This window comes from Anguilla anguilla, chromosome 6, assembly GCF_013347855.1.
Source record: "Anguilla anguilla isolate fAngAng1 chromosome 6, fAngAng1.pri, whole genome shotgun sequence".
NCBI lineage: Eukaryota > Metazoa > Chordata > Actinopteri > Anguilliformes > Anguillidae > Anguilla > Anguilla anguilla.
In genome coordinates this window covers 20,160,491-20,175,195 of record NC_049206.1, presented here as the reverse complement: position 1 = coordinate 20,175,195, position 14,705 = coordinate 20,160,491, and the positions used below count along the sequence as shown (strand labels likewise).

The 14,705-nt window shown below is 42.8% G+C and overlaps 1 protein-coding gene across 3 annotated transcripts in view; it reads right to left on the bottom strand.

Moving 5' to 3' along the window:
* Positions 1-14,705, bottom strand: part of LOC118229545 (short transient receptor potential channel 1-like) — a 16,879-nt gene extending 2,174 nt beyond the window's left edge. The window contains exons 1-12 of one of the 3 annotated variants that reach the window (XM_035421579.1): positions 13,834-14,705; positions 13,019-13,173; positions 12,364-12,465; positions 11,159-11,361; positions 9,754-9,885; positions 8,929-9,127; positions 7,936-8,272; positions 4,206-4,345; positions 3,767-3,919; positions 2,086-2,273; positions 1,307-1,508; positions 427-621 (exon numbers count right to left, since the gene is read on the bottom strand). In XM_035421579.1, coding sequence (XP_035277470.1) covers positions 427-621; positions 1,307-1,508; positions 2,086-2,273; positions 3,767-3,919; positions 4,206-4,345; positions 7,936-8,272; positions 8,929-9,127; positions 9,754-9,885; positions 11,159-11,361; positions 12,364-12,465; positions 13,019-13,173; positions 13,834-13,921 — 2,094 coding nt within the window. In that variant the 5' untranslated portion in view covers positions 13,922-14,705. Of the gene's footprint in view, positions 1-426; positions 622-1,306; positions 1,509-2,085; positions 2,274-3,766; positions 3,920-4,205; positions 4,346-7,935; positions 8,273-8,928; positions 9,128-9,753; positions 9,886-11,158; positions 11,362-12,363; positions 12,512-13,018; positions 13,174-13,833 lie in introns of those variants that run through there. The other 2 variants (XM_035421580.1, XM_035421581.1) reach the window with 2 other exon arrangements.

Sequence of the window (14,705 nt, the reverse complement as noted above, 5' to 3'; positions counted from 1 at the left end):
TGCTCAGCAACAATAAAAACTAGGCTTTGAATAGTTGTGTAACCCTCTGTAGACTGTTTAACAATAATTTTTAGACTGTAATATAATGTCTACAGAATGACTTTTATATTGAGTTATTCTCAGAAATGGAAAATGGGCTGTATGTAAGCCCTACTGTAAAGCAACTTGAAAGTTGTAACTTGCTTTGCAGAGAAAGTAAAGGAAAGGGGCCGTAGAGTGGCATGTGCGGCTAAAGCTCTGGTTCTCAGGGTAGTGATGGACTCTATGCTCTAGCACTGAATGAGGACCATGCAGTGCATGACTGCCCATCGCATTGCCATCAACCTGTTTTGCAAGCAGTTTTTTATTAGGTACGTTAACATGTTAGCCCTAGGTTCCTTGAAAGGAGAGGTGCATGTGACTCGGATGTGTGGGGTGAGCCCTCACTCTAAGGGTGTTCTGTCTCCGGATCTTTCCAGAGGGCGTACAGGAGCAGACCAGCTCCCCCAGGCAGGTCACCATGTTGCTCAGACTCTTGGGAGAGGGGAGCAGGTTGAAGGGTGGAGGGAGGGTGCACTTGTCATCAGAGTAGCTCAGCCACAGCTTGGCCCGGGCAAACTTCCACTCCTTGTCCTCATGGTTCTGAGAGAGAACAAAGAGAAGGAGAGGACTTTTTAATTTGACCATTTGATCACCAAAAGACCTTCACAATGACCACTGGAACAAGAAACAACTATTTATATCGTAAACCATTTTATTTACCATCAGATAATTTCTCCCCAAGTTTCTTAAGAGGTCATTCATTCATCATTGTGTAGTATTTGTACTCCATCATAGGGCTGACACTGACAATCATTCTGAAAGTCCTGTTCACACCCTGCCCTTGATGGAGCACTATCTTATCTTTCCTTCCATTATACATAACCATAAAGAGAGACAGAAACAGGAAGAGAATAAATGTTTGATTGGGACCAGCGAAGCTGAGAGAGCAAAAGGAGTGATTAAAAATGTTAAGAGTAAAAGCAAACAGATCGGCTGTGATGTCTCCCATTTAGAAATAAATGGCTTTTAAAAGCATCACAGATCTAAAATAGCCATGTTTGAAACAGGTACTTAAGGTGGACTGTGAGTTGAAGTTCAGAACAAATATTGATTGAGTCCAGGCTAAGGTTAGAAAATAACTGTTACTGAACTAAGGTCTCCCGGAAGACCAAGTGGGTGTAAGGGAGTTCCTCCTTAATTAAAAAGGAAAAAGGTCATCCTAGTTAGCTTTAAAAAATCATTTGCGGTCTAATGGGCCTGTGACGCGGCTCAGTGGATTACTCACAGCAATCTGCTGGAAGCTCTTGTGCAGCATGGCCACCAGCAGCTTGGTGAGGACCAGGACAACCACCACGTTGTAGGTCCCCACGATGAGCGCCCCCACCAGGGAGCGCAGGGTCTCGGTGTAGCTCACCCGGGTCACAAACAGAGCCACGTGGGCCAGGGAGAAGATGTACCAGAACAAGGCATAGCAGGTGCCCAGGAACCTACGGCACAGGAGGAAAGACTGCTGGGTTGGTGGGGGGTGGGGGTGGGTGAATGGCAGTGCTAATTGGTTATCTTGACAAATTGGAATGCTTAAATATTCGGCGGCCCTCAAGATGGAATGGTTGAGTAACCAATTAATTCCTCTCTTCTAAGCACTTAATGATTCTCCAGTTCCGTCCGTGTAAACAGTGATTCACCACAAAGAGGTCTGCATCCTGCCACTCTTTCAAGCAGGAAAACAATTCAGTGAGACCTCTCAATTTATGCAGAGCTCTGTCATGAATATTGATGAGGAAGAAGCATCTGCAGCATTTCTGTGTTAATCCAAAGTAAGTGACTAGTGGTCTCAGTGCTGAATATTCAAATGGCAACATAAAAAGCACCTTCTGTTACAAACCGCCTAATTACAATGACCTTTAAGACATTCCCCCCCCCCCCCCCACTTTGAGGCATCCATACAGTGCTCCTTTTCACCATTTTGATTTTCAAATTTATTGAAAGCTTGGTCTCGTTTCTCCTGTGGTGCAGACGGTTTCCAAAGGGGCGGTGTTGTGACGTTAGCGTGGCTTGGCTTACGAGTTGAAGGCGTCGTTATTCTGCTCGCAGGAGTCTGGCGCGTCCTTGCAGTTGGCCGGCGCGTCCTCGACGGGGCCTCCCTCGTCTCCGCCGTACAGCTGGGTCAGTCCCATGGTGAAGGACACCAGCACCAGCAGGAACAGGCTCAGGAACTTGCCAAACTCCTGCAGCATCTGGCCCATCGATATCTGCTCACAGACATGACCGGGACAACATGATACCTTATGCCCAAACTGCCAACAGCAACACTGGGTAGTGACTGCATTATTTAATAGCTTTATTCCTAATATTTTGCATGAATCAAACGTGATGCAGTTCCTCTATTCACTAAATTATTTGTATATATTTTTTTAATTATGATAAAACTGTGAGGATTGTGAAATTATGAGAAGGGTAAACAGATTCCTTGCAAAGGTTTCAAAAAAACATCCCACCTTGAGCCTGGGCACAACAATTTTCAGATGCACCTTTCCCTATTTCTTGGAATTTGCAGTCTAATACAGCTTTAGGATTTGCTTAATTGAATAGGTTTTTTTTTTCAGCAGGGGCTGGTGTTTCAAGCCTAAACCACACACCCCAAAACTGACTCATTTGTTACAGGGTGGGCCAAAGCCCCAGACACACTTCCTCTTTACATAGCTGTGATTCTCCTCTGGGATTGGTAGTGGGGTAGGAGAAAGGAGAAAACTGGAACTGGGCAGATTGTGTTCCCAGGAAACCATACCACTGGTGGGGGGTGGAGGGGAATATATGTGGGGGGTTAGGGGTAAAGCTAATTCCAGGAAATGATCTCTTCTTTTTCCACAACTGGACTCTGGGACTCCGTGTCTGCAGTACAGTTTGTGACCATTTATATGTGTGAGCGTGTGTATGAGGGAATGATAAATAGAATAGGCATGTCCCTGTGTGTATGTGTGTGTGTGTGTGTGTGTGTCTGTGTGTATGCAACAGTGTGCCTCTCTCTGTGCACATTTGTGTGTGATAGAGAGTATACTGTGTGTCTCCATCGGTTGATGGGCGACACTGGAAAAGTAAACTGTTCTAATTCAAAAAGTCTGCAAAAACATAGGGTGTCTGGAAAATGCTCTGTGAAAACAGCTGCCCGAGAAAAAATGTCTTCACATGCATGAGCTGTGTGATGTAAGACTTGTGTGTAAACAATTTATCGGCCATGGAAAAAAGATCTCACCATCAACAGGATAAACGCAGTTTTATGGTTATTTCTGAGTATTTTTATATTTGCAATTACCACTATGTTGGTGTTATAATGGTGGTATGGTGTTATTTGTGAAAATGAGTAATGCTGTTATCTAGCCAGTACAGGAAATGGCAGAAATATAAATATTTTGCTGATTGCTCCAGGCTGGCTGGCCTTTGGTGCTACGCAGGAAAATAAATCTGGAAAGAGAGTAGGAATGGAGAGCTGCCTGCCATTGGCTCATTTCACAAAATGCAGACTATTAAAAACAGGTGATTGGCAGAGTGTGGAAAAGAGAAAAGTGAAATAAATTTGACTAACATAGCTGAGAGGGCTGGAGTATAGAAGGCTATGGCTTCTGCAGTCCACTGCTGCTCAGCTATCGGCAATGACAGGCATGATAGCTGGTGTTCTTAATGACCAGTTCAGTTCAGAATGTAAATGCTCAACAATGGAATTGGCTGCATCCTGTTAGTTCCACACCTGTAAGGGGCCCAGGATGGAGCTGGTGGTGTACATGAAGAAGAGGCGCAGGTAACTGAGCACATTGGCGAATGCAAACAGGCCCTCAGCCACCAGAAGGGGGTGGTAAGCATCCCAGTTCTTCCGCTCCTCCATGTTCTCCCTGGTTTTGAACTAAAATTGACCAAAACATTTAAGTCAACACACTTACAAACTACATTGCTGCTTCTTCTCCATAACAAGCAGAAGACCACACTGATGCAATGCTCTCATTGTTAACAGGACTGTCAATGTGAAATCATCTCTCATTATGACTACATCGGTCTCTCACCACTTTATGTTTGCTGTAATTATAATGTACTCTATTGTACATTATAAATGCATTGGAAGCAAACTGAAACAGCAGTATTAACGGACTGAGCTTTACTGATCTGGGATCAGTGTGCTGGAGCCTGGGTACCTTGTTGTGCGCCACAAGCTTGAGGGTGAAGGTGGACAGGTAGAGGGAGGTCATGATGAAGCTCAGCTGGTTTCGGGACTCTGACAAAAAGTCCCCCAGCCCCTCGTGCCAAAGCCGCTTCATGTCCGCCCATAGCATCCCTGGGGAGCAAGAGATCATTTATCACCAGAAGGATCTCATACTGCATTACTTCCTGTTCCTGCTGAAGTTCGGCCCTATGCCAATATCCATGAGCAGGTAGGCCTGCAAATGGATTTGGTTGCTGAATGCCTGAACATACACTGTGGTGAGGATTATAGCAAAAAATACAATAAACAGCTGCAAATTAATATTCAACAGTGCCCTGATGCCTTCTAGAACAGGGGACCCCATCCTGTGTGATCAATGAAATCAATTGATCACACAAATCTCACCTCAGCTGGTTGCTTTGGGTTTAATTTGGCTGCTGTATTAAATCTGAAGTAAGAAACTAAGAGACCCTGTGGGACTGTTGAACTAGGGTTTGAGACTGCTGCTTCCTTCAGACACAGGAACTTTGAGTGTAAAAGACACTGAATATGACATCATCTGAAGGATGCAATTTCTCAGAGCCCACCAGCACCAGACATTATGTTGCTGAGCAGTGGCCATCTTCTCCCTGCCCTGCCAGAATTTCTACACAGTCTTATCCTGATCCGACATCCACTCTGGCCATAATCCCAAAGAAAAAATCCCATGGTTCCTTCCTCTGATCTTTAAGACAGGCCAAGATGTAACAGAATTATTACCCCCTTTGACATGCTGGGATAGTCAGCCTGAATAATCCCCCAGGCTTCTTCATCTGGCTCAGGCAGTGAGCATGGGGTTAGAATGTACGTTAATCTTGCTCCAGGACTATCCACAAGTTTCCCACTGCATCCAAATGCTGCAGCCACAAAGGTATGACTAAAATTCATATGGCATAATCATTAATCATGAGAAACACTGCACAGTAGGGTATGGCATATTGAACTTGTCTGATATCCTGTCTCACTTCAACAAGGACCGCTTTGCAAAGAAATGGGAATGTAAACAAAATCTATACTGTATTTCAATGTATGCCCAATTTATTTTCAATTTGGGAGATTTCATACATTTTTGTAGAGGATATTAAGTTAAAGGGAGCAACATGTTTTTAGAGGGTATCAACATTTTGTATTTGACAAGTGTGGTAAGAACAGAGGAAGAGTATTAGATAAGAGGAACAATCCTACAATTTGGCTCCTTCCCACTGATTGTAAGGAACCAGACTGCTGCAAGCCTGAAGCAAATTATCCAAGGCAAGGCAGAAAACAATCAACCATTCATTTAGACAGGACAAAAGCTTCACCTGTAGTTACAAATACCGGTGCGGGGAAGGCCAGGAGAGGGAATTGTGTGCGATCGACGAACTCACAACATATCACTTGGTTTTTGGCTATTTTCAGTGGACTACCCAGACGTAATTTTAAACTCTATTGTTTTAAGAATTGCGTGCTGCGCTGATTTGGCACAGTTGTTCCTTTGCAAACCATGGAACAAGCTGGCCAAGCCTGCTAGAGTGAGCCAAATACCACAAGTGCAGTTGGATTCCATGCTAGTTTTCTTTTTCTTCCCACTTTACTTCTGAGCTTTTTTTTTCTTTTCCAGAGCAGCTAATACAACACGTTTGTGGATTTCTGCTTTCTCAGGTCTTATACTTTTATTGCACACCACTTGGCACTTTGGAGCCGTCCCCTGGTTCTTCCGTGCAACATACCAAAATAAATTACTTTTTCAAAGGGCTGGACCATCTACTTCCATTTTAAAAACGCCACTGTGACGTCCTGGCTGTAGGCTTCAGTACGCAGTGCTGCTATGAAGACTGGGGGAAGTGCTTAAAGGCACTCTGCTGTATGACAGCTCTGGGCTCACTTTACAGGAATGTCCTGCTTTCCATTTTCAGAATTGATTTCACTCAAGTCATCCCTGATGTACTAATACATCACACATGGGGAAATATGGATTCCAGAATATAAAAGAGACAATTTCCTTCTATGTCATTATGTAATGATTGAGTCATTTTCATTCCTAATGCATACAATTTGGTCCACAAATTACATGATGAAATAAATTAAAGTCAGTCCTTGGTCAAATAGTTATTTGACATGATTTAATGCTTTAGACACACGTAAAAATCCAGCAGATCGCATGCAATTTAAAAAATATCTATTCACAATGGCAAATAAAATCTTGCAAAAGTATGAGTGTACATAGTAAAATGTTCAGTGTTAAATCAACTCTCGCAGAGTACATACTGTATGGTCCCTATTTGACTCATACGCACTCTGTTAGAGTTGAATTAACACTGGCTATTTTACTGTGTATTTTGAAAAGGGTTAAAGTCCCAGGGATCTGCAGGATACATCTAAAAAGTATTTAAAATGTTTATTTGATACAGGTTTTAATTAAGTATAAATAAATTCTATATACAGTATATTCTAGTATATTGTATACACAAATACAATATTAGCTAAGTTTTTCAATATGTAAATATTTCTAATAAAACTTGCATTTTGGACCCTTTCACTAGCTTCTTCATGAAGGACTCGTTTGTTTGGATGTATCTGTTTTCCCTGTTACTTTTATTCTGGTTTGAAAGCCCAGCTGATTTATACACTATTAAGGGGCATCTGGTAACAGGGGTATACTATGATGTATGGGACAAACAGAATGGAAACCACAGAAGCTGTTGTGACAGAGACTGTTCCTTGAATGGCCTTGTATCTGGAAAAGCCTCCTTTTTAAAGAGTGAAGACAAATTCCACTTTCTGTTTCTCAGCACCATCTGTTTCTCGACCGCTGAACCGGAGTTTGCAAACTTGCTTTTGGCAGAGTAACGGAATTAATCTTGATTAGATGAGTGGTCACAAGCCTAATTTACATAACATAACACATAATTTAACACTTATCACTAACCACAATCCATCTTTTCTTTGAGTCCTTAAATGCACAATTGGGGCTGTTATCCAAAAACTTGCAGCAATTTACCTAAAAATATAGAAGTATACAGAATTCAAACTCTATTTGAAAATGTGTGTGTTGAGCTTTTCAAACACACATCTGGTCACTGACTGATTTATAAATGCTTGTTGCCCACAAGCAAACATATACACTGGGTTTTGTTTTTCCATAGGAGCTCCCATAGTACCATCCAGTAAAGGCAATCAAGCATAGGGGGAAAAAAGATGAAAAGATTGCTTAATCATGGAAGATCTATACCCAAAAGACTCATAACTATTTCAGAACAGCAGGCTGTTGCCTGAGTGATCCAGCTTACAGTACAGTCTCCTGGTATGACTATAGTCTGACTAGTTTCTGTATAGTAACCACATGGTCAACCGCTGCATCGCTTTCAACCTCTCTTTTTCCTTAGTCTATGAGGTTGCGGTTGGATAACAGTGGTTTCCAGCGCTATAGTCCAGTTTAAGAATATTCACAAAGAGGCTTGCCTATGGAAAGAATATCCATTTATTCTGGTAGTATCTCTGGTCAAACCTTTCATGAATATTCAAAAGATGACATTAACATCTCAACAACTCAACTCAACTCAACAACTCAACAGTGCAGAGACAAAACTTCTAATATTAAGAGTACATAATACATCTGGTTTCTTCATTATGGAACCTATAGCAGTGCAGAAATACCGCTCTGTAATCGTAAGCAGTGAGTCAGGGGGGCGGGGTCTCCTCACCGCAGATCCACACGATGAGCACGTAGTCGATCATCTCCAGTGTGGGGCCCATGCTTTTCGTCTTGCTGCTGCCGTAGATCAGCGAGTAGACGTTGAGCAGGAGGAGGAAGGTGAAGTAGGAGGCGGCGTGGATCACAAACTTGACGAAGGGCGTGCGGACGAGCCGGCCCGGCTGGGAGCGGGGCGCCAGCAGGTAGCAGGCGGACAGCAGCGGCCACAGCGCGGCCACCGCCAGCACCGTCAGGAGCCGCGTCAACGCCGGGCGGTGCCGGTGCCCGGCCGTCTTCCCGAACCACAGCGTGTTCAGGTACTGCTGGCAGCTGGACTGGGCCACAAACTGGAGGGATTGTGAGAGATAGCGGGAAGAGAGAGGGATTTCACCAATAGACTTTACTGAACAAGTTTTACCATCAAACATTTTTGACGTCATTTTTGACACCATGAAAACACCTCATGATCACTCACAAGTGGGAGAGAGGGAAATGTAAGGCATTAGAAGGCATTTACAAGATAAACAGTAACATATCTGAAAAGCAAGAGAGAGAAAGAGAGAGGAGAGAGGGAGAGAGAGAGAGGCAAAAGGTAAACAGAGATACAAAGAGAAAAGACTAGAACAGAAGACAGAATAAGGAATGAGAGGTAGGAGATCAGCAGACACAGAGAAAGAGGCTAGACATATGTATCAAATGCTGTATTCATCTCATAACCAAACCCTCTGTTCATACAAATACCCTCATGAAAAAAACATGATGGCGAAGTATTATTTTAAAATGTAACACTTGATCCGTATACAGTATATACTGTAGTATATTACCATATACTGATCATATATGGAAACAAGATATTGCGACCATGACGTACATTTTTATTTTATTTCTTTTACAGGGGCAAGATTGCACTTTCCATGATTCCCATTTTGTTTTCCTTTGTGCATCAGTACCAGGGCTTCTCAGACCAATGGCCCGTGGGCCTCCCCTCCCCCCAGTCAGTCACCTCTTTCTGGTTGTACTTGATGGCCAGTTTGAGACGGCTGAGGTTGCTGTGCTCCTCTGGCACGCCCCCCTCCGTGTCCCCCTGGCCCTCGCCTGACCGGTGGTTCAAGATGACCTCCAGCTCTCGGGAGTTGCGTGCCTGGGCCAGGAGGTCCTTGGCAAACCTCTGGCACTGATTGGCCAGTTCCTCATAGTCGTTCCTGCCCCAGAAACACACCAATCAGCTGCTCTGACTGAACAGTCATGTTTGTGGGCACCAGCATTTCTCATATATGCATGAAAATCTGAAGTGTGTGCACACCTTTAAGGCATGTGCCCACAATCCAGTGATTGTTTTATACACTACAGGTGTGTGTGTGAGTGTATGTGTGCATGTCACTTATGTACATGTAATTATGAACAATCCCAGTTACAAAGTACATAACTAGCATGCCCTGACTGCGCAACAAAGCCACATGCAAAAGAATGTGACCTGTGAAGTCCTCTGTGCTAAGCCTGAAAGCTGAAAGCAGTATAACAAATAAAAATCGAATGATTGCTCAGTGCAGCACAAAGTATCAAGTCTCCCCTGAGCTCTGGATATCTCTGGGAGGCTACAACACAGTGAGGAGTCCATATACTGCATGTTACCTTTCCCTTCCTTTCAGGTAGATTAGCTGGGGGCTCTCTGTCTCTCGCTCCCCTCTCAAAGAAAATAAATACTTCCAGACAGGCTGGTTTTATGTTGATGATTATGATTATTATGTTCTTGATACTTCAGTCTGTGTCTTACCATTTGAACCCTGCTTCAAATATGTATTTACCTGACTGCCTCTGCCGTTCCTACCTAAACTCGACCTCCACCAGACTAAGCTCTGTCAGGTCACTGCTCAGCTCAAACGCCCTCAAAATGGGGTCCTCTTCTGTCAGCATAATCAAGGAAGGGCTCGACAGGCAGCGGTAGATATCTAAGCGAAACCTGAGAGTCACAGGAAGAAGGGAGGATGGAGAGAGAGAGGCGGCAAGAAAGTGAGTGAGAAAAAGACAGAGGATGGAACAGAAGAGAAACAGAGCAAACAACAGGAAACAGGAGTCAGAGAAAATGTGGTAAAGAATAGGACATAAGGCAAGAAATAGAGGGAGGGCAAAAGATGAAGAATAAGCAGAGATGTTGTAGTGTGCAGAATAAAGAACAAGAGGGGAATTTGAGCGTGTTGTTAAAAATTGAAAGACTGGTCATCGTGGACACTGCCCTTGAATGAAGAGTCCGTATTAAGATGTGCCGGTCTGCAGTGGGATGCAGCATGGAAGTCAGGGCTTTGTTTGAGTGTGGTATTCTGTTGAACTCATATCCTGAGGAGATGGCTGTACATTCTCCATTAGTGTCCGTGCTTTGTGCATGTTCACTGAACTGTTTCGTGAATGCCTCTGTTCATAAATAGCATAATGAAGGCATTCAAAATAGACATGTTTCTGCTGAGGCTAGTCTTCAACAAAATTTGTGAATTTATCTTAAATTAATTAATATTCATATTTAAATATATAAATCTCAATTTATGTTCAGTTTGTTATAAATGTATTATATGTAACAATTGACTGGACGTCTATATATATTTATAATAAACTTTCAGATGATGATAGTAAAACATTCATATTTGTTTTAAAACCTAAAAAGGTTTATATGTTCTATCTATTGTGCATGTCAAGTCAGCTCAATCCAAGCTTACATGATTTGCATCTTTATAAACTGTAGGCACAGCTGTGCAGCTGAATCATAATTTTTCATGCAGATAATGGACACACACAGTCCACATGTCGGTCATTCATAGCACTATGGGATTGAATTCCCAGTACAACCACATCATTTGAAGCATTAAAATGGGCCTCGTTCACGAAACATTCGTATGATCATATTTGATCGTAAACTGTTTCCTAATGCTAATCACATGAACAGGATTGTGCATAAAATTTACAAACAGCCATCATTCATAATCTTATACACCTGGGATATGCACAAAAGCAAAGGTCTGCACATGTGTCATGAACCCCATATCGGTTTTTCATAGGAACATATTTAAGAACAAAAGTAAGAATAATTTTTAAAATGTTTTGTGAATGAGGCCCAATGTTTTTGTCCTTGCAGAACCAAAAGTAAATCACAGGTTACGGGGAACTGTTTTGACTCATTGCCCCGCCCCCACAAAAAGCAGGAAGCTCCGATGATGTGCATTGTGATGTCAGAGGTCACATGCCTGGAGTGGCACAGGCTGTCATTCTTGCTCTTGGTGCCGCAGTGTGCGCATTCGCAGCCGGCCGCATGCGGCCGGGGCAGGGAGACGTCCTTCTTCAGCAGCATGGCCAGGATCTCATAGTGGTTCCGTTGGGCGGCCAGAATGACCGGCGTGACGTCCATCGCGGACGAGTCCTCTGGGTTCTGAATGCGTCGCATGAGTTTCTAAGGCAACCGAGAAGAACAGCATAAAATCCCCACAACTCTCCTGAAAAAACTCCCCCTAAAAATCATTGTTTTCATTTCTTTCAACGTTATAACTTTGTTGCATCCTTTAACATAACAAAGTAGAGAGCCTTGGTCTGGATTTGACCTGGAACACTTTGCTTCAACGGTTTACACATCTGGTCTGAAAGTCTCCATTGTTTGATCCAATTACCAAGGCAGAAAAAAATAAACAGACACAAAGCCTAATGTCAGAAGATGCGATAAGAGCCATGTTTCTTTCCATTGGAATTAAATTCAGACCAGATGTCTAGCACTAAGTCTTGACTGCTACTGGGGAGTTATGAAAGGAAACAAGGGACCCTTCTAATGCATTCTGTAACAGACTAGCATGCATGTGCACATTACAGCTAAAGGGGGACGCTTTCCAAGGCCCTGACCACATACAATATAAACAGCCCTTCATTGGTATCATATTGCTTTCAGAAGCTAACAAAGTAATGTGTTAAAATACTCTAGCAGAGGCTATTAGTTGCATGTCCAGCTAATGCACTGCACTTGCCAGTGCATAGAGCTCAGTTAGTGCAATGCAGGGTGAAAAGAACCAGTGGATGCTGTGTTTAGAGCAGTTCTCTCAATCTATGGGTCAGAACCCAAAATGGGTCAGGGGAATGTATGAGATGGGTCCCGGAATTAGCCTATAGTCTATTGGCCGTGCTAGTATGTGTATTTGACAGGCCCCTGAAAGGTGGGTCCCGATATTAAAAAGTTTAAGAACCAGCGTTTTACAGAATGCACACATAGTGGTAGGCTGGCCCTACAATTAAGCTTGCACACTCTACACTGGGGAATAAAGGGAAGATTTCAGAGAAAACCAATTTACAAAGCTCCAAAAAACAAATCACAATTCAACATTATTATTGCATGAATGAGCTGAATCTGTTTTATTTGGTTGTGCAACTGCCCTAGGTTCCTTGGAACAGAAATTGGAAAGACGCTGACCGCAATGGAGAGCTTGAAGAACCTCCTAGGTCGATGGTTGAGGAGCATGTCGACGGCACCCACCGTCCCCAACTCAATGGCCACCAAGATTGCATCTGTGCTCTGGACAAACACATTATGCAGGGGGGAGACTGTTGAATCAATGCAACTAGAGACAGAGTGGGGAAAACGCAGATATTTTAAATATTACTTATGCACTGTCTGGAGTACTCAGCCAAAATGACATTTCTGTCTCAATACCACTTATCTAGATAAACATCAAGATTTCAATTGTTTGGTGGTCCATTACATATGACAAAATTCTACTCGAGTTTATTAACTGAAAAACAGTGTGTAACGGTATATAATAATGCATTTTCAGTGATTAAGCCATTAATAATTGGAAAGACCATCTGACTGAAACCAACTGTATAATTATTATTGTTGAGAAAAATCTTAACTGAGATGCATTCAGTCAATTATTAGTTGGCGGTATCTAGAGAAATGTATTTAATTGTACTTGTTTCAACTGGCCTCACTGACACGTACACACACACATATATATATATATGTGTGTGTGTGTGTGTGTGTGTGTGTGCGTGTGTGTGTGAGAGGGTATTACTGCGCGTGTTGTGTGTACACGTCTGTTCTATATTTGTGTGTCTGTGTGTGTTACCTCACAGCCATGGTCCAGCAACAGTTTCAGAACGTCCAGGTTGTTGTTCTCAATGGCGATGGTAACGGCGTTGCGGCCACGCACGTCTATGCAGTCGATGTTCAGCCCGCCACCCCGCCTTTTCTCCAGCAGCCTGCTCACCATCTGGCAGTCGCCTTTGCGCCAGAAAAGCGTATTACCACAAGAGCCCACCAGCTTCAGAACGGCTCTTTTATGTCGAGCAGGGATAGCCTACATCAACGACAATATTTCCCCCAAAGGGCAACACTCGGCAGAGTGGGTTAACTGTGACTTTATATGGTAATACTAACAATTTGTTAATTCAACCATTATTGAGTAAAGTGATCATCAATCGTCGAATAAGACTCTGGTTTGTTGATTAATTGCAACGAAGCACCCCGAAGATGCACAATTTCTAATTGCAATTTGCAAATAATTCCATCAGCATGCTGTTAATGAGTAGTTCTTTATCTGTCAGTGGACAGAAAGAAAGCCGCACAGGTAATGAATCGCATACCGAAACCGATGGGGAAAAACAAATGTATATTTATATTCTCTAACTATCATCCCTTGTAAACGTGAGCGGGTAGCCTCTTTACGACAAACCGTCCAAAGACAACTGTTAGCAACACTTTCTATTTCGACTGCGGGGCAAACAGATTGAATACCAGTCATAAATTGCTATATGTCAGAATATCAGGCAATTAGGCTATATTTACATAATTACACAGTGTAATGGTCTTTAATATTACTGCAGGGTTGTGCACTACCTTTCAGTAAGATTGCAGATTTGAAAAAAGCATTTTATCACTTGCCTTTCTCACAAGCCAGTAAGAAGAATTTTTCGTCAAGGGTCGTCTCCGCCTTTATATCCCTTGCGTCTTTAAGGGTCATATAATTCATTGCTTGATTCAAGGAAAGTCCGCTGACGGAGACGCGAACTCAACGTAGAAAATGTACACAAACACGCCCACGTGCACCACGCTTATTAGAAGTATGTTTTTAAGTCTTTAAATTGAATAATGACAGTGCTCTTCCCCGAGCACAGCAACACTTTGTGAGGCCAGTAGAGCTTGAGCTTTCTGGCAGTTTCGCAAGTTGCCTGTCTCCTTGCTCTTTGGATGCTTCGCTACGATTCAATTATGAGATGCAGTGATTTGCTGATCCTCTGATGAGTGCTCTCCCTTTTTTAAAAGAAATATTATTCTCTTGTTGTGCGCATGTGCGCTGAGCTACTTCTTCGACTCGAGGGCACGCTTTTTTTTAAATATTTATGCATGCAGCCACACAATGAAGCTTCAAAACAAGTAATGTCCTCCGAAGACTTAACTATCTTATATTGTTTATGTACAATCCGTAACAATCGTTTACATCGCCCAGAGGCATCGATAGCTCATTCAAAGTGTGAATACAGATTGAATGTGACAGAAGCATGGGAAACACTGACCTTCATGTCAGCTGCCAGAACTAAATCTTATTGTCAGGACAAGAAATTTGAACATATCGCCCAGAGGAATTTTGTTGTTCAACAACAAAATGCTTTATATTTGGATTTCTCTGTTGACAACATGTAGCACATTTCCCACTAGTTCTTATTTTTCTCATCCCTGTTAGTCCCTGCCAAGTTTGAATCGTGTCGTAAGCACTTAAGTGGTCAAAGCGAACATCAACTTGAATGGGAAAGATA